Source organism: Triticum dicoccoides, chromosome 4B (assembly GCF_002162155.2).
Source record: "Triticum dicoccoides isolate Atlit2015 ecotype Zavitan chromosome 4B, WEW_v2.0, whole genome shotgun sequence".
In the NCBI taxonomy this organism is placed as follows: domain Eukaryota; kingdom Viridiplantae; phylum Streptophyta; class Magnoliopsida; order Poales; family Poaceae; genus Triticum; species Triticum dicoccoides.
Window position 1 is genome coordinate 144,355,408 of NC_041387.1, and position 23,731 is coordinate 144,379,138.

At 47.1% G+C, this 23,731-nt stretch overlaps 1 protein-coding gene and 2 long non-coding RNA genes across 12 annotated transcripts; 2 read left to right on the forward strand and 1 right to left on the reverse strand.

Annotated features, from left to right (window-relative positions):
• Positions 1-712: 712 nt before the first annotated feature.
• Positions 713-2,561, reverse strand: LOC119295511. The gene has a single exon (XM_037573943.1). The coding sequence runs from the start codon at positions 2,182-2,184 to the stop codon at positions 1,246-1,248; it is 939 nt and encodes a 312-aa protein (XP_037429840.1). The 5' UTR covers positions 2,185-2,561; the 3' UTR covers positions 713-1,245.
• Positions 2,562-3,896: 1,335 nt separating this feature from the next.
• Positions 3,897-11,589, forward strand: LOC119295512. Of its 10 annotated transcripts, none has more exons than XR_005144047.1 (11): positions 3,897-4,217; positions 4,304-4,608; positions 4,780-5,300; positions 5,399-5,547; positions 5,750-5,773; positions 5,895-6,001; positions 6,950-7,017; positions 7,676-7,955; positions 8,101-8,926; positions 9,671-9,734; positions 10,159-11,589. It is a non-coding gene; the product is annotated as an uncharacterized LOC119295512 (long non-coding RNA). The 10 variants fall into 10 exon arrangements; XR_005144046.1 differs by lacking the exon at positions 10,159-11,589 and adding an exon at positions 6,389-6,747 and having other exon boundaries at positions 9,671-9,850; XR_005144051.1 differs by lacking the exon at positions 10,159-11,589 and adding an exon at positions 6,389-6,747 and having other exon boundaries at positions 6,954-7,017; positions 9,671-9,850.
• Positions 11,590-12,241: 652 nt separating this feature from the next.
• On the forward strand, positions 12,242-13,010 carry LOC119295513. Its single transcript, XR_005144055.1, has 3 exons — positions 12,242-12,576; positions 12,652-12,767; positions 12,844-13,010. It is a non-coding gene; the product is annotated as an uncharacterized LOC119295513 (long non-coding RNA).
• Positions 13,011-23,731: the final 10,721 nt, after the last annotated feature.

Genomic DNA, 23,731 nt, shown 5'->3' on the forward strand with positions numbered 1-23,731 from the left:
ATGCAACGAACTTGAAACTAAATTATTCTAATGTAAATGCACCTTGCTTTCGCCGTCCATCGTCCAATGCCTCGCGAACAACACTATGCTGGAAAAATAATACCCTAAAGTCCTAACTAACTTTGAAACAGCAGACTGACCCGAAATCATACAAACGAATATATTTTTCTCTCATTTTGTTAGCACAGAATTATCAAATCATCTGTTCTATCTTCAGTTTGATGTTTGATCACACTCACACCAATTATACATTCTTTTGCTATTTTACAAAGCTGCATTCAAGCCATTCTTACCCAACTCAGCATGAAAGAAACATAAATTGTTAATGACAAACAATAACAATGACACCCTTGTAAGTTCAAGAGTTTAGTATTACTTTGGAAACAAATCATAAGGTTCGATCATCAAGAAAGTACAGCTAGAAATGCGTATATCTCTAAGAAGACAAAGGAAAATTTTCATTGCACACAGACTAAATGTTAGATCACAAGGTTCGATCATCAATCAGGTACAACTAGAAATGTGAACATTTCTCAGAAGACAGAGGAAAGTTCTCACTGCACACAGACTGCACACAGACTGCATGTTAATTGTTAAATCACAAGGTTCGATCATCAAGAAGGTACAGCCAGAAATGAGAACCTTTCTGAGAAGAAAAAGGAAGGTTCTCACTGCATACAGACTGCATGCTAAACCAAGCAACAATGAAATCTAAATAAGCAGATTAGTTACCAAACCAAACTAAATGAGTAAACATTTACATTGTATTAAACATGTGTCCAAACAGGAGAAGCTAAAAGGCACCAAAATGGAATTGAGTTGGAACCTGTATGAAGTTCACTGGAACAGCACAATGGCATGTGCAATGAATATTACCTCAGCCTTATTGCCAGGCCCATTTTCCTTTTGAATACAACAATGAAAAAATAATCGAAGGATTCCAAATCAGGCATGACAAATATCTCTTCTCCATTGCTTGCTTGCAGATGAACCCAACAAGGAACATGGCGACTATGAACATCAACAGTAACCATTGCAGAACAATTCAAGTCCTAATAAGAACCGCCAAAAGAATTTGCTACCCGCAAGGAGCAGCAGCTGAACGCTAAACCTAGCAATTCACAGCACCCTCACTGACATCGAATGCTTTCTGCCTCAACTGACCGGTGGACAATTCCACATCTCAGGGCATCATCATAGAGCATTGTTGCTGTTGCTTGAATTCTGCAGAACACCAAAAATCAACTATGCAACATACTCACTCTCAATCACAGGTTTTGTTCGCGTTCCCAACGCTACAGGCGCTTGCGACCGCCCAACCTGCGCCATGCGCAAAGTCTCCCCGACCTCTGCATTTCGTTCCATCACCTCCATCTTCTTTTCCCTTTTATATCTGACAAAACACACCAGAAGCAAAGCCAACAGCCCCAATGCAATGACGCCCCCAACAACACCGACAGCAATCTTCCATGCGTCCGAACTACCCTTATTACGACCACCATCAGTCGGTATCAGTGGGGCAATTGCGCCTGAAGGCCCTGGAGCAGGAGCAACATCACTGGAGTTCACCACTATGGAGAAGTGCCCTCGGCGATACGTTGCACACACGTTGTTTGCCTCCAAGCCCCGGAACTGTGGCACGCCATCCAAATCAAACCACACACACTGCGGCGCTGGACTGCCTGAGGGCACCGCCCTCACATTGCTGAAACTCACAGAAATCGGGCTCCCTGACGCGACGATGCTCAGCTCAGACAACCCCACCGCTGACAAGTTGGCAGCGTCGTAGACCAGCAGCCCGAGAATGGGCGAGAGGTAGGTGTAGCCGGGGAGCGGGTAGTACTTCTCCGAGAGCTCGCCCAGGTTGTGGTACACGAGCACCACCCTCTCGACGTACGGCTGCACAATGACGCCAGGGGGGAAGCTGAACTCGAAGTAGTCGGAGAAGCCTTTCCTCCGTAGGCTGCCGCTGCGCAGGCGGAGCCCGGACACCGCGACGCCGGCGAGGTCCGCAGGCACGGTGCCGTTGTAGACAATGCCGGTGTGCGGCCGGACGAAGGCCCGGTACGCGTAGTCCTGCAGCATTGCGTCCAGGGCCCTCGCCGGCGACGGCGACTGCGCCGCCGCCGGAGAAGAGCCCAAGAAGAGCAGCTGGAGGAGGCAGGCGCAGATCAAGAAACCCATCCCGGCACGCCTCCGCCGCAAGGATCCAAGAAGGGAACCGCCGGAGCCCAGCAAGAGTCAGGTCAGGATCCCCTCCTCATCCGCATACGAGGACCTCCGAAACAAGGACGATATTTGGAGCGGGGGAGGACGGGCATGCGCGGCCCGGAGGCCGGCGGCAGGCGAGCTAGCAGATCCAAAGAAGCAGCCGGGCTGAGCAGAGCAGCCACAATGGCGAGGGAAGTTATGCGCGCGTCCAGAGTCCAAACAGGTGGCAGGCAATTTCGGCAAGAAACCAGGGAGGCGGCCGGGAAAGGAAGGGAGCAAAAGATTGGATGGCGAGAATCGGGAGGAGGGGAGGAGGAGCGGCGGGATCAATCCGGGCCGGGGACGCCGGAGTCCACAGAAATCCGCGCGCGCGTGCGGATGATTGCGACGGCGGGGTTTGGGGATTCGGCAGCGGGGGTCGGGTGGAGAGAGAGTGAGGTGAGGGAGAGAGATTTTAGGGAGAGAGAGAGAGACAGGAAGGAAGGAGAGAGGTTTTAATGGGGACGCATTTTTTCAGGGGCTCGGATGGAAATAAATCCCCCCCTGGTTTTTCCCGCAATAAAATACGCGAGCTCACAGTTGGCACGTCCGCCCCTGCGGAGTTACCGGTCTGCCCCCGGACAGCTGGCCTTCTGCTGCTTCTGCTCGCTGGAGACTGGGGTCCAGCTGTGAGGTCTTCGTTTGTACACGGGAGATCAGAGGGGTCTTTTCTGTAAGATGGCAGTGCTGCTGACTGACCTGTGGGGCCGGGCGTGCCAGCTCGAGCGGCCGGCGGAGAACGCCTTTGTTCCCAACGTTTGGATGCTCCTGTCCTGAGAGAGATGATTTGCGAGGTGGGGTCTTTTTGTAAAGCCCTATGTTTGTAGGTCGCTGAGGTGTGGGACCCCTGAGCTGAAGCCCACCGGCAGTGAGAGTGATTGCTAAACTTTTGTCGAGTCCTTTGCCAACAACTGGATTCGAGAACTGGTTATCATGATCGTGCTATAACGGTATTAACGGGTCTACTGTCGCTCCCGTGGACTGGATAAATTTCATAAAATCACAGTATATTCTCCACCATCAGATTTCTTGGTCAGAGACGGCGCTGAGGATGCGGCGACATAGGATTGCCGTGCAGGGATGGTTCGTGGCGTCGAAGAAGATGGATGGGGTGAGCCGGGATTGGCAGCTTCATCGTCGTGGCCATAGTCGGCCCATACTATAATTGTTCAAGGGTTATTTTGTACAGTTCACTAATATTATACCATATCTATATGTCGATCGAAAAGGGCAGGGCAAGCTTTCTCTTTGAACCGTCGGAATTTTGGACAAATTCTTTTTATAAAAACACTTCTATGAGTAAATTTTACCTCAAATAAGATGTTGTGTTTCACGGCATCTCTACTCCTAATGTCTCAGTTGGTAGGTTGCATTTCGCGTTTTATTTTCGTTCCACCTCACCCGGTTATTTTTGGTACCTATTTTGATACCTCCTCCCACCTCACGCTGACCCGCCACTAACCGAAAAAACCACGTACCGACTCCTCCACCAGCCCCCACGCTCTTCAGGTCGTAACCACCGATCGCGCCCGAGACAAGCGACGAAGAAAAAATCTATGACGATTAACCAGCGATAAAAAAACCTAAAAAAAACCAGCGAAAAAAACCCCGCACGCACGCACGACTCTCCTGCCCCCACTCGCACGCCCGACTACGCCCGACTCACTGCCCTCGTTCGCGGCCGCCTCCATCCCTTCGCCGCCGCCGCTCCATCCCTTCGCCGCCGCTAACGTGCCGGGATCGCCTCTCCGCCTCGGCGCTTGCGCTTCCAGATCGAAGCCCACGACGGCGGCGTTCCCAGATCGGCGACGCGCACCGTACGTCACGGCTGACGGCCGTGTCCTCGTCAAGGAAGCGTCGCTTCGAGGTGGCGGCAACCAAGGCCTCCCGGATCCCCGCCTCCTTCCTCACATCTCTGGCGGCGACAGCGACAAATTCCGACACCATGAGGCCACCGGCATGAGGAGGTACTCACCCGTCTCCTTACGCGCTACCTTATTCTTCTTCCTCACATCCCCGATCTCACCCGCGGGCGCTGTTACGCTTCACACAGGATGCAGCGGGAGGGGTTTCGGCGGCAGGAGCGACGGCGGTGACCGCGGGGGCAGGGGCTTCGGCGGGAGAAGCGATGGCGGCGGCCGCAGCGGCAGGGGTGGCCGGGGAGGCAGGATGCCCAGGGGCCATGGTCGTGGCGGCGGGGGAAGGGGAGGGCCCGGCATGAAGGGCGGGAGAAAGGTGGTCGTGGTGCCGCACAAGCACGACGGTGTCTTCATCACCAAGGCCAAGGAGGACCCGCTCTGCACGAAGAACATGGTCGCCGGGGAGTCCGTCTACGGCAAGAAGAGCGTCTCCGTCCAGGTCTGTGCTCACTGCCTCGCTCTTACTTATGGCACCATATCATGCTCCTTCGTCTGCCACATTGGGAATAGCAGTCTCTTTATCTGTGTTTCAGAGTCAAGGGATTTGTTTCACACCATATCTCTGTCATGCAATGGCTTCTTATCAACAGAGGACAAATTTATTTTACAGGTTTGAAGCTTATCTTGTTGGGGGGTGTGAGAGATTTTCTACACAAAAGGGCACCTAAAGATGTTGAACTGATTCGTACTGCAAGGCTCATGCACGCTTTGGCTCATGCAGATATCACATGTGTTTCTTTCTGCAAATTCTCAGATGCCATTGTTCCATTGACCTGATTCTGATTGTTTGCAGACTAAAAAATTGCTTTTAAATTATGTTCATCAAGTGATTCCAATGTGCCATGATAAGATGCGCAACTCAACATTTGAGGTTTCTTACTCATAGGATTATCACATCTTGAATTCTGGTTCTTAGAGTTTTCGTTTCCAACCCTTATTTGCTTGTCTTGTCTTTTGTTCTTACGGGTTTCAATCTTCAGCACACATCTTCTGTAGGAAATCTTGTACTTAAAATGTAGAAAAATGTCCCTAACGTTGTTGTAATGCTTGTATGGCAGACTATTCTGTAATCTGTTCAATTACAGAGCTTATGATTATGTGAATGAAGCAAGGGATCTGAGAAAAAAAAAGGTAATAGTACTTTACTTCCTAGGCAGATTTGACATATCCTCGTTTACTTCCCTCTTCTCTTCTGACTAACTCCTTAAATCATCAACATGTGTGTACAGTTATTCCTGCCCATGTTTATGTCAAGGAGCATCACCGTCGGTGTTCAAGGAATGCCATTGATTGTATTATCATTATTATCCGTCACAAATTTGGATTCTGAATTCTTTCAGAATTCGATTATCTTGGATTGAGACCTACCGCACTGAGCGTAAGTAGATTTAAGGAGATCGATATTGAAAATAGTTGGCTTCATTATGCAATTGACTGAAAACAATTGTACTTTCACCTCGAGCTATTAAAATGATGCTCCTTCATTAGAATTCTATCATGTTATCTCACATTTTGGTCAGAAAAATGAAAAAAAGTGCATCTTCGGTATTTAGTTTGACACCTATTTGTTTTCTTTCCAGCTTCATCATGTGCTTCCGAAATAGGTATCTTCAACCTCAATTTGATCATACACTTTTCTCCCTTATTGTTAAAATCATCGCCACTAATGTTTTCAGATGTCATCTTTCAAGTTGCAAATTGTTGATGAATTCAAATTGTATGCAGCCCTGCCATCTACAATTTGGCAGTCAGATGGTGATCTGAAACTTAAAATGGAGCAAATGGCCATGAGCTCTAACAAATATGAGGTTTTCTATCACAAGATACCTCAGGTATAGACATATAGTCCTCTTCATGTTTCCTAGATCCTCGCTGATTCGTTAATTTAGTCCAACAGTTTGTGTATGTGTACTATGATCAATCTAAAATACTTTTATGAGTTGGAAAGTAGGCCAATAAGGTGCTTGTATAACCAACAACCTCTACTTGATTGGGATATTCTTCCAAGACCATTGACTTAGATTATGATAGTCACTCCTTAGGAGAATTATGAGTGTCAGAATGGTCGCTCTGTAATGCCCCTGCTGTTGCTTCTTGCCGGTGCATGCTGCTGCTGCTGCTACTTCTGGCCGGCCCATACTACTGCTATTGTTCGTGGTCGCCCTCCTGTGTGCTCGTGTTGCTGCTGCTTACTGTGCTCCTGCGTCATACTCGTGCAGCTGCACGACAACAGAGCCATGGGTGCCGAGGGCGGGCACTGGTGGTCGGCAGAAGGCGCTGTGGAGGTGCTCGCTGCTGCCCGGCTCTACTTGCACGCCACCAGGTTCAGAATTGGCATGGACCTGGGCGCCGCCGCCTTTGCAGCTGCTCCCTGCTGCTCAGTACGTAGCCGGCTAGCCGCCGTCGAGGAAGAGTGATTCTTGTGGCGGTGCCGCTGAGTATCATGTGTTGCCGCTTGCCAGCCAGGATCATGTGTTGCCACCCATGATAGGGCGCCCACGTCTCTACAACACCGTCATCTCTGTTGTGAGGCTCCTTGGAGATCAATTAGGGCAGGAACTAACCATCTTCTCATCTGGTATATGGCCTATAAGACTTTTTTGTGCTAATGAACAACATATGCATTTGGGGTCTCTTCTATCCTAGGCACAAGCTGCTACAGAGTATTTAAATGCATTGTTGGAGTTATATATTCTTAGAGTTTTTCTTCTTCTAAATCTTATGGTAAAAACAAAATAAGTTTATAACTAATGTTTGCTATATAATTATCTCTACCCAAGGAAGATGAAGCTTACCAACAAGAATTTATGGCGAGGAGGCACTCTTGTGCACCCTTTGCAATACAAAGGTACTCAGCTCCAACCAGAATATATCATACTCTAGAGTTCGAACTTCAGATGCATTTTATCCTTTTGTTATACTCATGGCGTTCTAAAAATGGATGCAATGCAAATGCTATGTATTACTCAATGATGTCGCATACTGGTTTCACTTCATATCTTTTACAAGTACAGTTTTCTACTTTTTTCTGCAGAATTACTACATGGTTGTCTTGAAGTAAATATCAATTATGTCAACCGATATGTTGTTTTATAACAATAGACCTTCAATATTATTTCTGCCTCGGGTTCTAGACGAGGACAGCTAATTAAGAGAAAACTTTGGTGGGATAGAGACAGAAGTTTGCTATATTTCACAAAACCCAAACAGAATTTCATTGCTGATTCTTCTGCCCTGAACTTTGCTCTTGCCAATTACATTTTGTGTATCCTTTTTAAGGAAACTGCTTCGTTTTCACCATCCTATTGGCATGTCTATTAGCAGTAATGAAATTGCCCGGGCCCCCCGTGCCGCCGTCTCCGCCGCGAGATTGGATTTCTGTCGGGCACCCTTGCCACTTTGTTCTCCTATCCCACTGTCTGAGCTGCTGGGATCCTCAGCAGCGCAGGTTTTTCTAGGCTATCAAGTGATCGCTCCATGGATGGGTGGGTGGCTGTGGATTACAGGTCGTCGGCGGCGGATCTGGAGACGCGGATGCTCCTGCACAACGCGGCGTCCATGGAGTCCCCTTGTCTGTCAAGGAACCGGTCGTCGTTCCACCCCCTCCCCTTCCCCGAACACCATCGTCGCTCCTCTGCGTGGCGTCTCTCGCTTGTCGCTACCATCCATGAGGAGAATCCATCGTCAAAGGTCGCCGTACAGGGACTCTGTTGCTTTCTGCAGAACCGCCACTCCTGCCACCTCCAGGAAAGCATTTGTACGCAGATGGGTTATATCTAATAACTTGTATGTACATGCCTCTATTTTTGTGTCCATTCGATCATCATTTCACCCTGATATAGTTATTCTTTCTACTTTCATTGATTCTTTCGTGGTTTCTTGTCATCTTGTGCCCTTTGACAATTGGGTTTTTCTCTGTTATTCTTTGTAGGGGATTTGCTCTAAGTTCTGTTGATAGTGATGATGAGTTGATAGAGCATACCTTTTTGCCTGCTATTGTATAGTCACAAAATTTCCATGGTGTGCATGGGGGTACTTTTTCAGTGAACCCATCACTTATACTGCATACTGGAAAAAGGTATCTATAGCTTTTAGGTAATGTCTATTTCAATCATCAGAAGACATATTGAATATATGTTCCTTTGTGCACCGAAACAATCCCATAAAAAAACAAACTACTTCCCTATATTGTGATTCTTCCCATAGTTGTTTGCTCCCTGGAAACAAAGGCCGAGGCAACATATTTTACCGTGTATACAATGATCTTGCTTTTAAAACTAATAATATATACTTATGATCTCTTCTACATGTTTGTTTTCTAATCCCTATTTTCATGTTTTTGAGGCATGTTAGCTATCTTCCAGTAATATATTTAGTGTTATCCAGTAAGTTTTTTGAGGCATGTGTGTTACTCAAAGAAAAAGGTGTGTCAGTCTCAGTGATACCCTTTGAATTTTTGAACAATTGCCACTGCTAAGGTGATTTTTTTTTGGAAACCACTGCTAAGGTGATTGGAAATTGCTTTGTACACATTCTACTAGGCTCGTTTTCTGTGATTGTACACATTCTACTAGGCTCATTTTCTGTGAATCCCTACAATCTGAGGAATGAAGTGAAGGGAAGACGTGAGGAGAAAGCTCTACCTTCACAGGAGACAAGATCCGTGCCGGGAATTCGGATGTGCTTGTATGTTACTGTAGAGCGACGATTTCAGGGTGGATGTTGATGATCTCAGATTGATTCGATGCTGCAGCGAGGTAAAGTTGCTATTTACTTCTCAAGTTCGGACTTGCGTATCAAACAAACATAACTTGGCAGCAAGGTTAACATCTAGGAAAAATTATGTGTGTGTGCGCGCGTGCATCGTGCATCCGTCAGTGTCGATTCATTCAAATATTGATAAGTATACGAGCATGTAGGCAAATGATGTCAAGACAATTCAAGAGGCATGTCAGACTGGGTGGTGTCGGCCGTGTCGCCTGCTCGTCCTCGTTGCTTGTTGGTGTGTTTCTAGGGGACAATGCTTTGTTTGGATACCAAAAAGAAAAATAGTACACATAGAGAGACTTTCTTAGTTGCAGAGTAACAACATATAAGGGTGCATCTTTTGACCATTTAATGAATCAGAGTTTTAAGTAAAGAGACTAACTCGTCAACTGGAGAGTGAGATACTAATTGCTTTCTTTCTGGTGAAGATGGCCCCTTTTGGGGTGAGACACAACTATAGTTGCACAGCTAAAGTTCCTATATTGCAAAGGCTATAACTCCTTGTCCTTTGTAGTTTGGATTTTGGAATAATTATCCTAGATAGATGCTAGAATGGGAGAAATATAGTAAAACACAAATTTAGCAATGGACATGCATGTCTTTTAACGCTGCAGCTTGCTTATATTGTTTGTGTTTTTATCTGGTATGGGCTTGTAAGCATGCCGTCGTCAGAAGGAATCCATCGTTTTGTCAAAATATTGGATGTATAACTAATTCCATGTTTGTGTTTTCAGCTGGGATGGGCTTGCACTAATGATGTATTAAAACATTGATATGATGGCAGGAAGATCCAAGATGGTACTGTATGGTTCTTGCGTTAACCCTCTTGTAGATATTGAAATGCATGAAAGTCACATTAGATTATGTATTGAAACATATACAAAGTTAAAATAACGAGCGAGTCTTTCTTATTATGTTTCGCCATTTTGCATAATTTTGGTTTATCTTCTAACTTTTTTCTTCTAGCCCTTTGTTTCTCCCATATCAACCTAAAGAAGTTGATCCAATGACAACATAAATAAGTTGCTTGGCATGGTAGTTTATCCTTCCCATTATTTGAGGATTAGAGCTTGAAATAATTCTCTAGCAAAGGTAAGATAGCTAGGAAGTCGGAATTTCACAAAGTAGCAACAATTTTTTAAGTGTGCTTCTTTGGTCCTGAAATATGTCTTATCTTGTGTGATTTCGCTCAGTTTCTATTCTAAAAAGCAAAATGCTTCAGGTTCCAGCAGTTAGGACAAACAATCAGGAAGGGAAGTATATATATTGAAAAGAAAGCCCAGACACAGTGTCGAGAATGAAAGAGAATGGAAAGTAGGGGTAGGTTTTCTTTATTTTATTTTTTTGTCTTCTAAAAATAAATTGAGCGAGGTTAATGAGACCCGGCGAATGGAAATGAGGGGTAGGATTTTTTTGTCTTCTAAAAATAAATAGAGTGAGGTTAAGGAGACACGACAATTATTGATAGAGAAAAAGAGTTGGAAAATCAGTTTTTGTTATATAAATGGAAAGTATAAGCCATCATGTTTGACATATTATTTTCTAAATTAGAACAACTTTTTATCATTATTGTTATTGTGTGGCAATGCGTGAATATTTATTGTAAAGTATATGTTGGACAAATTAATGTTGAACCACTAGAGTACATGCCCGTTGTCGTATGATATATACCATTTCATATATCATGGATGACTATGATGGTGTGCATTCTTTGGCACTGGGAATTGGCCTGGGACACCATAGAGGGGAGAGGAGGGGGAGGGCGACGCCATGGAAGGAAGGGGAGACTACGCTGAGAGAAAGATGTGGGTTGAACGCCGTGGCTGTGAGAGATGGCAATGGTGTCAGCGAGGAGAGCAGGGCAGGGGAATGAGATGTGGGTATGAGCGTTGTGCCATGCAGTGAGAGAACGAGAGAGTGAATTGCTTTTTTTATTAAAAAGATAAGAAGGTGCGGCCGTTTGCTTCTTTTTAGGGAAAGCGGTTGTTTGCTATGAGAGAAATGCCACATACTTTTATGTAGTGAAAAATATCAGATACCTTAACAAAGACATTTATGAAAAAAATACCAACAAGTGATTTATAGGTGAACTTACAGTTTATTAAAATTAGAATCTGACCCACTCTGCTAAAAAGTATGATGCCACTCACTCCGACTAGAAACGTAGCCTACTCGCATTTAGCATCTGACCAATGAACATATGTTGTATATAAGCTTATTTTTTACTTTTTAAAATATTTTTTATATGTTCAATTTTGTATATGAGAGATAAAAACTGATGGTTTCCAGGGATGCTTTGATAAATGTCGATTAACAAAGCTTTATGAGGGTTCGGACTGAAAAATCATCGAGTTTTACACAATCCGAAGAGATGCATGCAAATGGTTATTCTTTATATATTTGTTGCACATCATAATACAAAAGGTGTGTTTCTATATATCTTTATTTTTGTAAATTATGGGAGAGATGGAAATGGATTATATCGACTTTAAAAAAAATCCATCCATGAAGGTGTCGAGACGATGTTGTTATAAGAGACAAAAAATTCACCGAGTTTTATACAACGAAAGGCCCGTAGCAACGCACGGGCATTCTATGATTTTGTAGGAGGATATGAAACATTTTTGACTAAAATTAGCTGTCATTTTGCTCGATTCAGAGCTTAGTAAGCTAAAAGGAGGTCCCATATACCATCAACCTGTCAATGAAGAAACTTTAGCTAATTCTGATCTCGAGATCCTGGATAATCCATCTGACATAGTCAAAAACAAACATTCTGCCCCAATCACTATCATACCCACGGACCAACGTGAAATATTTGCCGGCCTCTGCAACTACATCATGTCGATCGATGATGCCTGGTGTTAGGAGTAAGTATCATGTATCAATATTTAATGCGCGGATGTATATTATTGTTCTTCTTACCATCCAAATTACAGGAAGGTATGGGTCCGGAGCTCGACACCTAATCCAATGGGCTTAAGTCTTAAGAAACTTCAGTGCATACTTAACATGGAGCAGCCTATGGACAATGATTGCTTCAACACCGCCGTGCATATGCTGGCATGTGACGAGGGAGTATTGTTCACAGACCCTCCTATACACTACATGGATCTACCATTTTGTGTAAGTTATCGTAACTCTTCATTCTATGTGCCATTAGTATCAACATGTTGAAACAATATTTCTTTTTTTACTTAGTCCATGATGCTAGAGTCAACACGAGGTCAGAAGTTTTGTGAGAAGGAAACTATTCAGACGTTGGCAATATTATTCGATAGCTAGCTTGGGATGGAGAACGACATCTCATCATGCAACAAGGTAAGTAAAGTATTTTGTCCATTGCTATTATGGTTTATTGTTGTTTCTAATAGCTCCACTTGTAGATTTATCTTCCCTATGCATTCATCGGCCGATAAATCTTGTACGTCACCGACAAAGAGGCACGTCGTCTATATATTATGGATCGTATTCAAACATCACAATTATCAGAGGATAAAAAATTGAGGCATGCACTGAAATTAAAAAGTTTTGTAAGGGATTTCAAAGAAGCACTCGAAATAAAGCTGCCTGGTTAGAATTCTGATATATCTAAATGACAACATTTTTTTCCGTTCGGTGTTCCAACGAGTATAGACGGGTAATGAATTCATAACAAAAATATTTACTTTTGTAATCACTATATTCTTTATATTATTAATTTAAAGTTTTGCAGGAATGTGTCTGGCTATTTTGTTTTTCATTTTATGCTCTGGTGGAACGGTAAAGAATTGGTCAAGCTGGTTTGCGCTGTGAGGGAGCGGTAAAGAATTGGTCAAGCCGGTTTGCGCTGTGAGTTTTGTGCGTTACATGTTTTAAGACCTTCGGCGTGAAATTTTCATACTAACCACATGTATTGTTTGTGCAGGATGGGTATGAATTGAGGAAGCATTTTTTATTATACTTGCTAAAACATCGTGGGAATGAAGCTAGAGGAAACTTTCCTGATATCGTGAAAAAATTTCTTAAGCACATCATCTAGATATTAATAGTTTTATAATAGATGTTCAGTTGGAACATCGCTCAGTTTGTTACATGGACATGTCATTAATTTTTCTTTGTGTTATCAAATTACATTGCAACAATGGACTTTAGTTATTAAATAATTATGTTTGTGTTATATTGTTTGTATGTGTGGAATTTAACATGTAACTCTGATAAACTATTTCAAGAGCCCGTGGCAACGCACGGGCACTTTACTAGTATTATTAATCTCAAACTGACAAAGATGGCCCATATGTCACAACGATGTCACAACTGGCTAGGTAGGAAAATTAAGTTGTGTTTGCTAAGGATGCACCCAATATGATGTACAACCCATAGACATACATGTCCATTGATATATTTGTATATAATTCAAATTGAATTGATGAAATTTCACATACCCTTTGTATGCCTCTAAATAGTGCACGTTAGTTGTAAACCTGCTTGTCACTGCGTCGCCCATAAGGGATATTTTAAATATAATTAAAATAGTACCTTTTTATTGAATAGTCAAGGAGATATGCATATGAATATTTCCATCTATATTTTGCTATGAAGATTCACAGCCTCTTACAAGATAGGTTTAAATTGTTGAGTATATGTGTTATTTGTATATTGTGTATTGGGCCCGTCTCCTAGTTCCTTGTATAGTTGAGGTCCGTGGCCCATCTTCGTACATCATATACGTGCCTATGCACAGGAGCAATACATCCTGCAATTCACATACTCTACATGGTATCAGTTTCTGGGTTCTAAACCCTAGTTTTCCGCCGCCGCTGCCGCCCGCGCGCCTCCCGCGCCGGCCGCCGCACCTCTCTTCTACCTGCGCGCGCGACGCCCGCTCAATCCCGCCAGCGCTTCAGATCGTTCCCGCCCGATCCTGCCAGCCTCCCACGCCGCGCATCGCATCACCCCAGGCCTCGTTCTCGCCAGTACTCGCTCGCCTCGCCAGCCAATCCCACCAGCGCTCCCGCTTTGACCGCGTCGCTAGCCACTACCCGCGCCAACTTGCTAGCCACACTCGCTTTGCTGCTTTGCCGCGTTACCCCGACCTGCTGCTGCATACCTGCCAGACCGCACTGTGTTATCTGACCCGCCAAGCCGCTGTTGTACCTCGCTCGATCGCCCGACACCGCCACTTATCAGTTTTTAGGTTTTTCATTTCCGTCGCCGCCGCCGCCGCGCACCTCCTCTGCGCCGCCGCCGTCACGCACCTCCTCTACGCCGCCGACCGCCGCTGCCCAGCCGCCGTCGTCGGCCCAGCGATGGCGTCCATCGGCCCATCCGCCGCTGCCTCTGTCGTCCCGTCGCCGGCGCCCTACGGCGCGACCCCGCCAGCCCGTCCCGACTTACCGTACGACTCGACATCGCCGCCCCCGCTGGCGTACATCGCCGCCTCACCGCCGGCGCTCTCTAGCCAGTCCGTCGTCGCCCCGCCGCCGGTGCCGACTCCGTCGTCGACCCCTTGCTGTTGCGAGGGGCGTTCGACGCGCCCGTGTACGGGGCTGCCCCGTACTGGTGGGGGTTGTCAGCAGGCTAACGGGTTTTTCCGGCAGGCCATCCGGCCTACCTGGCACCACAGTCGCAGCCAGGGCTGCTTCCCATACCGTCTGGAGAGTACCCACCGCCACTGCTGAGCGGTGGCTATGACCTCCCCATGGCATCTCCGTCCCCCTCGCCGGCCCTGCCACCGGCGCCCTGGGACCCGGTGCTCCTTCCCACACTGCATGCCGCTCCTATGCTGAACAACTACACCGGAGGTGATGATTGGTACATGGACACCGGAGCTACGGTTCACATGTTTGCTCATCCTGGTAATCTTGCCTCCTTCACTCTCGTCACCACCGACCGCCGCATCATTGTTGGCGACGGTTCCACACTCCCTATCACACATGTCGGGCACACTTCTTTTCCTTCTAATTCCATGCCTATTAGTTTGTCTACACTTGTGTCACCTCATCTTATAAAGAACCTTGTTTCCGTTCGTTGTTTAACTCGTGAAAATCCTGTTACTGTTAAATTTGACGAGCTTGGGTTCTGTGTCAAGGACGCTGGAACCAGGATGGTACTTCACCGATGTGACAGCCTCGATGAGCTCTATCCGGTGCATTCGACGTCCACTTGGCGTTGATCTCTGGCACGCTCGTTTGGGTCATCCCAACCCCGTCACACTTCATCATATTCTTAGGAGTTTCAGTTTCAGTTGTCATAAGATAGAGGATCACACCTATCATGCCTGTCGTGTCGGAAAACATGTTCACCTCCCGTTTAATAACTCCACCACCATAGCTTCTTTTCCTTTTCAGTTGATTCATAGCGATGTGTGGACCTCTCCGGTTCCTAGTAATCTAGGCTATTTATATTATCTGGTTATCCTTGATGATTATTCTCATTATGTGTGGACTTTTCCTTTGCACATAAAGTCGGATGCACTCTCCACTTTGACAGCATTTTACTCCTATGTCAGCACACAGTTTGGGCGTCCCATCCTTGCTCTTCAGACTGACAATGGAAAAGAGTTCGACAACCTTGCTTTCCGCACTTTTCTATCGCACCACGACACAGTTTTTCGTCTCACATGCTCGTATACTTCCCAGCAGAACGGTCGAGCCGAACGCGTCCTTCGCACTCTGAACGATTGCATTCGCACGCTCCTTTTCCATGCTAATGTGCCGCCTCGTTTCTGGTCGGACGCCCTCGCCACTGCTTCTCTTCTCCTTAACCTTCGCCCTTGCCGCCCACGGTGGAACTGTCGTGGTTCTAAGTCTGACAGTAGAATGGGGGGTAGGTATGGAGAGGCAAGATCCTATCTATGGAGTAGTTGTACACACGAGTGTTTTACGAGTTCAGGCCCTCCTCGGAGGAAGTAATAGCCCTACGTCTCGGAGCCCGGAGGCGGTCGACTGGTTTATGTGTATATGGGTTACAGGGGTGCGAACCCTTCTACCAGTGGAAGGGGGCGGCTTATATAGAGGACGCCAGGACCCCAGCTAGCCCACGCAGCAGAGGGTTAAAGTACATTAAGGCCTGGCATTACTAGTAACGCCCTACATAAAGTGTCATCATGACCATTAAGACTACCTAATTACAGAACGTTTGGATACAGAGTAGATCTTGAACTCCTGGTGGTCGAGTGAGTCTTCATGGTCGAGTGTCTTCAGGTTCGTCGAGTGTCTTCTAGCCGGTCGAGTGGAATCCCTCTTGGTCGACTGAAAGACGGTTTCTTCTAAGAGATGTCCTTGGGGAGGGTACTTTGGACATGTCCGTAACCCTACCCTAGGTACATGACTTCATCAGTAGCCCCCGAATGGATCGAGGTTTGAGTGAGGACGGAGTTGGCAGTCTTTCCGACCTGCCTTCTGGTACTGTAAAGGCGTTTTTGCTCAGGATCAATGACTTCTAAGTGAGGGTGTCAACTTTCTTCAGTCGCCTTGATCCATTCTTTATATCTGTTGAGTGAACTTTATGAACTTGGAGATTTCCGAGCGACGGATCGCAGGAGATCTTCTGTCTGACAAGTTGCCCTGTTGGTTAGCAGATTTAGTGGGATCCGGATTTTGGGAAGCGCGCGAAGCGGAGAACGCCGCGGTAATCGGACGGGATAAGGCAGGGACGCCTCGATCTCCGCGCCACCTTTTTCGCCACGTATCGCGTGCGCGACTGTTTCGGGATTTGACAGGATTGCCTGGGCCTACCCGTCAGTCACTCGGAAGTGACCCCATATAAGGAACCGGGCGGAGGTTTTCCGAACAGTGCTTCATCATTCTCTCCTCCCTCGTCCCCAGATTCATCTGTTGCGCTCGCTAACTGCCCAGCGCCGCTACTCCGTTCGGGCTTCGTCGGCGGCAATGGTGAAGGAGAAGACAACAGCTTTGGAGCGGGCGAAGAAGGCGACAACGCAAGTGAAGGGGAGAGCGCCTAGTCGGGGTGGCTCCTCGTCGCGGTCTCGCCTGCCGCAGGGTTGGATCCAAGGAGATTGGATCCACTCGACCATCACCCAGAAGGACCTCGATGACCTAGCCAATGAGGGGCTGATCGAGCACGGAGCAGTGAGGCTCCCGGGGACGGAGTGTCAACCGCAACCTCAGGAGGGTGAGTGCGTCCTCTTGGCGACTCGTGTAGATCGAGGGTTTTCTTTGCCGCTGCATCTTTTCTTCCGAGGATTTCTGAATTTCTTCGGAGCACAGCTTCACCATTTCACTCCGAATTCCATCGCCTATCTCTCCGCCTTTGTATCTCCGTGTGAGAATTTCTTGGGTTGCCGGCCGCACTGGGGCCTCTTCAAACATATATTCACTTGTCGTTCTCAGACGGTGAAAAAGGCCAGCCCCAATGACGAGAGAACCCAGGTGATCCAAATGTGTGGGGGTCTCGGGGTCCATATGAGGAGCAAGAGCGCTTTTCCTGCTATGACCCTTCCCGAGTCGGTCAGAGGGTGGCAGTCGACCTGGTTCTACTGCCAAGACCGGTCGACGCCAGGGCAGTCGACCGGGCTCCCTCCCTTCTCCATGAGTCGAGTGAACAAGCCCTCCTCTCTGAAAGTAGTTCCGGAGGAGAAGGCTCAAGTGAAAATGTTGATCGAGTGAGTAGTTCAGTTGATTCGTGATGGTGTGACCGGCATGGACCTTCTGGAGGTTTTCCTTCGGCGGCGCATCCAACCACTCCAGTACTGAGGCCACCCGATGTGGCTGTATTCTAGTACTGAAGACACCAGTCGGGTCCACCCAGAGGAGGTCGACGATGCTACATTGGAGAGGTGGATGACTGCCATCACGGGGAACAAGGACAACCCTCGGGGAGCTAGGAGGATCGTTCCACTCGACCAGTCTTATGAGGTGGACAAGGTACGACTATTTTTCCCCGATTGCTCCGTCCATTCTGTTTTGTCGTAAATCGATCGATTGACCTTTTGTCTTGCTTGCTGTCTTTCAGGAAACCACTGAGTTGTACTCGATGCCCAACGGGGCGCAGGCGCAGGCCGAAGAGGAGGAGGGAAGCGGAGGCGAAAGTCACGAAGAGTGGGAGTCGGACGCCGACGAGGGTGAGGAAGACGCAGGTTCCGACGAAGAAGAAGAGGATGAGGAAGAGGAGGAGGAAGTTGCGCCTCCTCGTTCCGAAAGGAGGTCCAAGCTCGTCCACGATCCTGCGGCTGATCGTGGCAAGGGAGTCGCGCCAGCTGGGCCGTCGACCAAACGCCCTCGGACAACTTCACCGACGCCGACTGAAAAGGCGTCGAAGCAACCCCGAGCGGCCCCGTCAAAACCGGCGAAAGCTCTACCGAAGATGAGGATGGAGATCCCGACTGTCTGTGGGTAATGGTCATAACTCACGTTTTACATTTTTGGTCGATTCAATCGCTGACCGACTGATATTTGCAAATCACAGTGCTGCTACTTCCGAGACTTCATCCAGTCATGAGGATCAAGAAATGGAAGATGCTGCGACTTCTCAGCCTGGTATGATCCGCGCGATTTTGCTTTTGGTCGATTGAATCTTTATTTTGACTTTGAACTTCTTCTGCAGCTCCACCTAGTGTTGTCATCAATCTTCCTGACGATGACGATGAAGCGCCCCTGAGGCAGAGGAGGAGCAGGAAGGCGACTGCTGGCAAGGCTGCTCAGGCTGTGTCAGCGCCTGGACCACAGATTCCAGAAGGGAGCAACGTCGCTCGAGCTACCGTGTCCTTTGTGGAGCCATTGACGGTTACCCGCCCTTCATCGTCGAGTGCTGACCCGCCTTCTCTCTTCTCCACCTACCATGTCCCGGAGGATCAAGCAAGCGCTGCCAAGGAAGCCATACGTCAGGCCGGGATTATGATGGAGCAGTTGAAGGCGATCCGAACTGCCAGCCAAGCAGCTTATGACGCGAGCTCAGCTCTCCAGAGTAATGTCCAGGTTAGTTAAATACCGACTGGAAATCTTGATATTTGTCATGCACCCACTAGGTGTGTCGATGGTGTGTTGATTCTGTTGGGGAACGTTGCAGAAAACAAAAATTTTCCTACTCGTTTCACCAAGATCATCTAGGAGTTCATCTAGCAACGAGTGATTAGATGCATCTACATACCTTTGTAGATCGCGCACGGAAGCGTTCAAAAGAACGGTGATGATGTAGTCGTACTCGACGTGATCCAAATCACCGATGACCAGCGCCGAACGGACGGCACCTCCGCGTTCAACACACGTACGGGACGGGAGACGTCTCCTCCTTCTTGATCCAGCAAGGGGGGGAGGAGAGGTTGATGAAGATCCAGCAGCACGACGGCGTGGTGGTGGATGCAGGGCGTCACAGCAGCAGGGCTTCGCCGAGACTATGAGGGAGAGACGTAACGGGGGGAGATGGAGGCGCCAGGGGCTGGTGTGAAATCCCTCCTCTCCCCCCCACTATATATAGGGGTGCCAGGGGGGGCGCCGGCCCTAGTAGATGGCATCTACTAGGGGGGGCGGCGGCCAAGGGGAGGTTTCCCTCCCCCCCAAGGCACCTAGGGGTGCCTTCCACCACATGGACTCTTCCATGGTGGAAACCCTAGGTGCATGGGCCTATAGGGGCTGGTGCCCTTGGCCCATCTAGGCCAAGGCGCACCCCCTACAGCCCATGTGGCCCCCCGGGACAGGTGGCCCTACCCGGTGGACCCCCGGGACCCTTCCGGTGGTCCCGGTACAATACCGATAACCCCGAAACTTGTCCCGATGCCCGAAATAGCACTTCCTATATATAATTCTTTACCTCCGGACCATTCCGGAACTCCTCGTGACGTCCGGGATCTCATCCGGGACTCCGAACAACATTCGGGTTTCTGCATATACATATCTTCATAACCCTAGCGTCACCGAACCTTAAGTGTGTAGACCCTACGGGTTCGGGAGACAAGCAGACATGACCGAGACGACTCTCCGGTCAATAACCAACAGTGGGATCTGGATACCCATGTTGGCTCCCACATGCTCCACGATGATCTCATCGGATGAACCACGATGTCGAGGATTTAATCAATCCCGTACGCCATTCCCTTTGTCTATCGATATGTTACTTGCCCGAGATTCGATCGTCAGTATCCCAATACCTCGTTCAATCTCGTTACCGGCAAGTCACTTTACTCGTACCGTAATGCATGATCCCGTGACCAGACACTTGGTCACTCTGAGCTCATTATGATGATGCATTACTGAGTGGGCCCAGTGATACCTCTCCGTCATACGGAGTGACAAATCCCAGTCTTGATCCATGTCACCCAACAGACACTTTCGGAGATACCCGTAGTCTACCTTTATAGTCACCCAGTTACGTTGTGACGTTTGGCATACCCAAAGCACTCCTACGGTATCCGGGAGTTACACGATCTCATGGTCTAAGGAAAAGATACTTTGACATTGGAAAACTCTAGCAAACGAACTATACGATCTTGTGCTATGTTTAGGATTGGGTCTTGTCCATCACATCATTCTCCCAATGATGTGATCTCGTTATCAATGACATCCAGTGTCCATAGTCAGGAAACCATGACTATATGTTGATCAACGAGCTAGTCAACTAGAGGCTCACTAGGGACATGTTGGTGTCTGTTATTCACACATGTATTACGATTTCCGGATAACACAATTATAGCATGAATAAAGACAATTATCATGAACAAGGAAATATAATAATAATGCTTTTATTATTGCCTCTAGGGCATATTTCCAACAGTCTCCCACTTGCACTAGAGTCAATAATCTAGTTACATTGTGATGAATCGAACACCCATGGAATTCTGGTGTTGATCATGTTTTGCTCTAGGGAGAGGTTTAGTCAACGGATCTGCTACATTCAGGTCCGTATGTACTTTACAAATCTCTATGTCTCCATCTTGAACATTTTCACGAATGGAGTTAAAGCGACGCTTGATGTGCCTTGTCTTCTTGTGAAACCTGGGCTCCTTGGCAAGTGCAATAGCTCCAATGTTGTCACAGAAGAGCTTGATCGGCCCCGACGCATTGGGTATGACTCCTAGGTCGGTGATGAACTCCTTCACCCATATTGCTTCATGTGCTGCCTCCGAGGCTGCCATGTACTCCGCTTCACATGTAGATCCCGCCACGACGCTTTGCTTGCAACTGCACCAGCTTACTGCCCCACCATTCAAAATATACACGTATCCGGTTTGTGACTTAGAGTCATCCAGATCTGTGTCGAAGCTAGCGTCGACGTAACCCTTTACGACGAGCTCTTCGTCACCTCCATAAACGAGAAACATTTCCTTAGTCCTTTTCAGGTACTTCAGGATATTCTTGACCGCTGTCCAGTGTTCCTTGCCGGGATTACTTTGGTACCTTCCTACCAAACTTACGGCAAGGTTAACATCAGGTCTGGTACACAGCATGGCATACATAATAGAACCTATGGCTGAGGCATAGGGGATGACGCTCATCTCTTCTATCTCTTCTGCCGTGGTCGGACATTGAGCTGAGCTCAATTTCATACCTTGTAACACAGGCAAGAACCCCTTCTTGGATTGATCCATATTGAACTTCTTCAATATCTTATCAAGGTATGTGCTTTGTGAAAGACCTATGAGGCGTCTCGATCTATCTCTATAGATTTTGATGCCTAATATATAAGCAGCTTCTCCAAGGTCCTTCATTGAAAAACTTTTATTCAAGTAGGCCTTGATGCTGTCCAAGAGTTCTATATCATTTCCCATCAACAGTATGTCATCTACATATAATATGAGAAATGCTACAGAGATCCCACTCACTTTCTTGTAAACGCAGGCTTCTCCATAAGTCTGTGTAAACCCAAACGCTTTGATCATCTCATCAAAGCGAATGTTCCAACTCCGAGATGCTTGCACCAGCCCATAAATCGAGCGTTGGAGCTTGCACACTTTGTCAGCATTCTTAGGATCGACAAAACCTTCCGGCTGTATCATATACAATTCTTCCTTAAGGAAACCATTAAGGAATGCCGTTTTGACGTCCATTTGCCATATTTCGTAATCATAGAATGCGGCAATTGCTAACATGATTCGGACGGACTTCAGCTTCACTACCGGTGAGAAAGTCTCATCGTAGTCAACCCCTTGAACTTGTCGATAACCCTTAGCGACAAGCCGAGCTTTATAGATGGCCACATTACCATCCGCGTCTGTCTTCTTCTTAAAGATCCATTTATTTTCTATGGCTCGCCGCTCAATGGGCAAGTCAGTCAAAGTCCATACTTTGTTTTCATACATGGATCCTATCTCGGATTTCATGGCTTCTAGCCATTTGTCGGAATCCGGGCCCGCCATCGCTTCTTCATAGTTCGAAGGTTCACCGTTGTCTAACAGCATGATTTCCAAGACAGGGTTGCCGTACCACTCTGGTGCGGAACGTGTCCTTGTGGACCTTCGAATTTCAGGCTTGATCAGAAGTATCTTGATCATTAACTTCCTCTCTAGTCGGTGCAGGCACCTCAGGAACATTTTCTTGAGTTGCGCCATTTTCCGGTTCAAGAGGTAATACTTCATCAAGCTCTACTTTCCTCCCACTTACTTCTTTCGAGAGAAACTCTTTCTCCAAAAAGGACCCATTCTTGGCAACAAAGATCTTGCCTTCGGATCTGAGGTAGAAGGTGTACCCAATAGTTTCTTTTGGGTATCCTATGAAGACGCATTTTTCCGACTTGGGTTCGAGCTTTTCAGGTTGAAGTTTCTTGACATAAGCATCGCATCCCCAAACTTTTAGAAACGACAGCTTAGGTTTCTTCCCAAACCATAATTCATACGGTGTCGTCTCAACGGATTTCGACGGAGCCCTATTTAAAGTGAACGCGGCAGTCTCTAAAGCATAGCCCCAAAAGGATAGCGGTAAATCGATAAGAGACATCATAGACCGCACCATATCTAATAGAGTGCGATTACGACGTTCGGACACACCATTACGCTGAGGTGTTCCAGGCGGCGTGAGTTGTGAAACTATTCCACATTTTCTTAAGTGTGTGCCAAACTCGTGACTCAAGTATTCTCCTCCACGATCTGATCGTAGAAACTTGATTTTCCTGTCACGTTGATTTTCAACCTCACTCTGAAATTCCTTGAACTTTTCAAAGGTTTCAGACTTGTGTTTCATTAAGTAGATATACCCATACCTACTTAAATCATCAGTGAGGGTGAGAACATAACGATAGCCACCGCGAGCCTCAACACTCATCGGACCGCACACATCAGTACGTATGATTTCCAATAAGTCGGTTGCTCGCTCCATTGTTCCTGAGAACGGAGTCTTGGTCATTTTACCCATAAGGCATGGTTCGCACGTGTCAAATGATTCATAATCAAGAGACTCTAAAAGTCCATCAGCATGGAGCTTCTTCATGCGTTTGACACCTATGTGACCAAGGCGGCAGTGCCACAAGTATGTGGGACTATCATTATCAACCTTACTTCTTTTGGTACTCACATTATGAACATGTGTAGCATCACGTTCGAGATTCATAAAGAATAAACCATTTACCATAGGAGCATGACCATAAAACATATCTCTCATAAAAATGGAACAACCATTATTCTCAGATTTAAAAGAGTAGCCATCTCGAATTAAACGAGATCCCGATACAATGTTCATGCTCAAAGCTGGCACTAAATAACAATCATTAAGGTTTAAAACTAATCCCGAAGGGAGATGCAGAGGTAGCGTGCCGACGGCGATCACATTGACCTTGGAACCATTCCCGACGCGCATCGTCACCTTGTCCTTTGCCAGTTTCCGCTTATTCCGCAGCCCCTGCTTTGAGTTACAAATGTGAGCAACTGC

Bases quoted from the DNA above. Each gene is read 5' to 3' on its own strand.
- LOC119295511 (XM_037573943.1), bottom strand. From the start codon at position 2,184: ATGGGTTTCTTGATCTGCGCCTGCCTCCTCCAGCTGCTCTTCTTGGGC.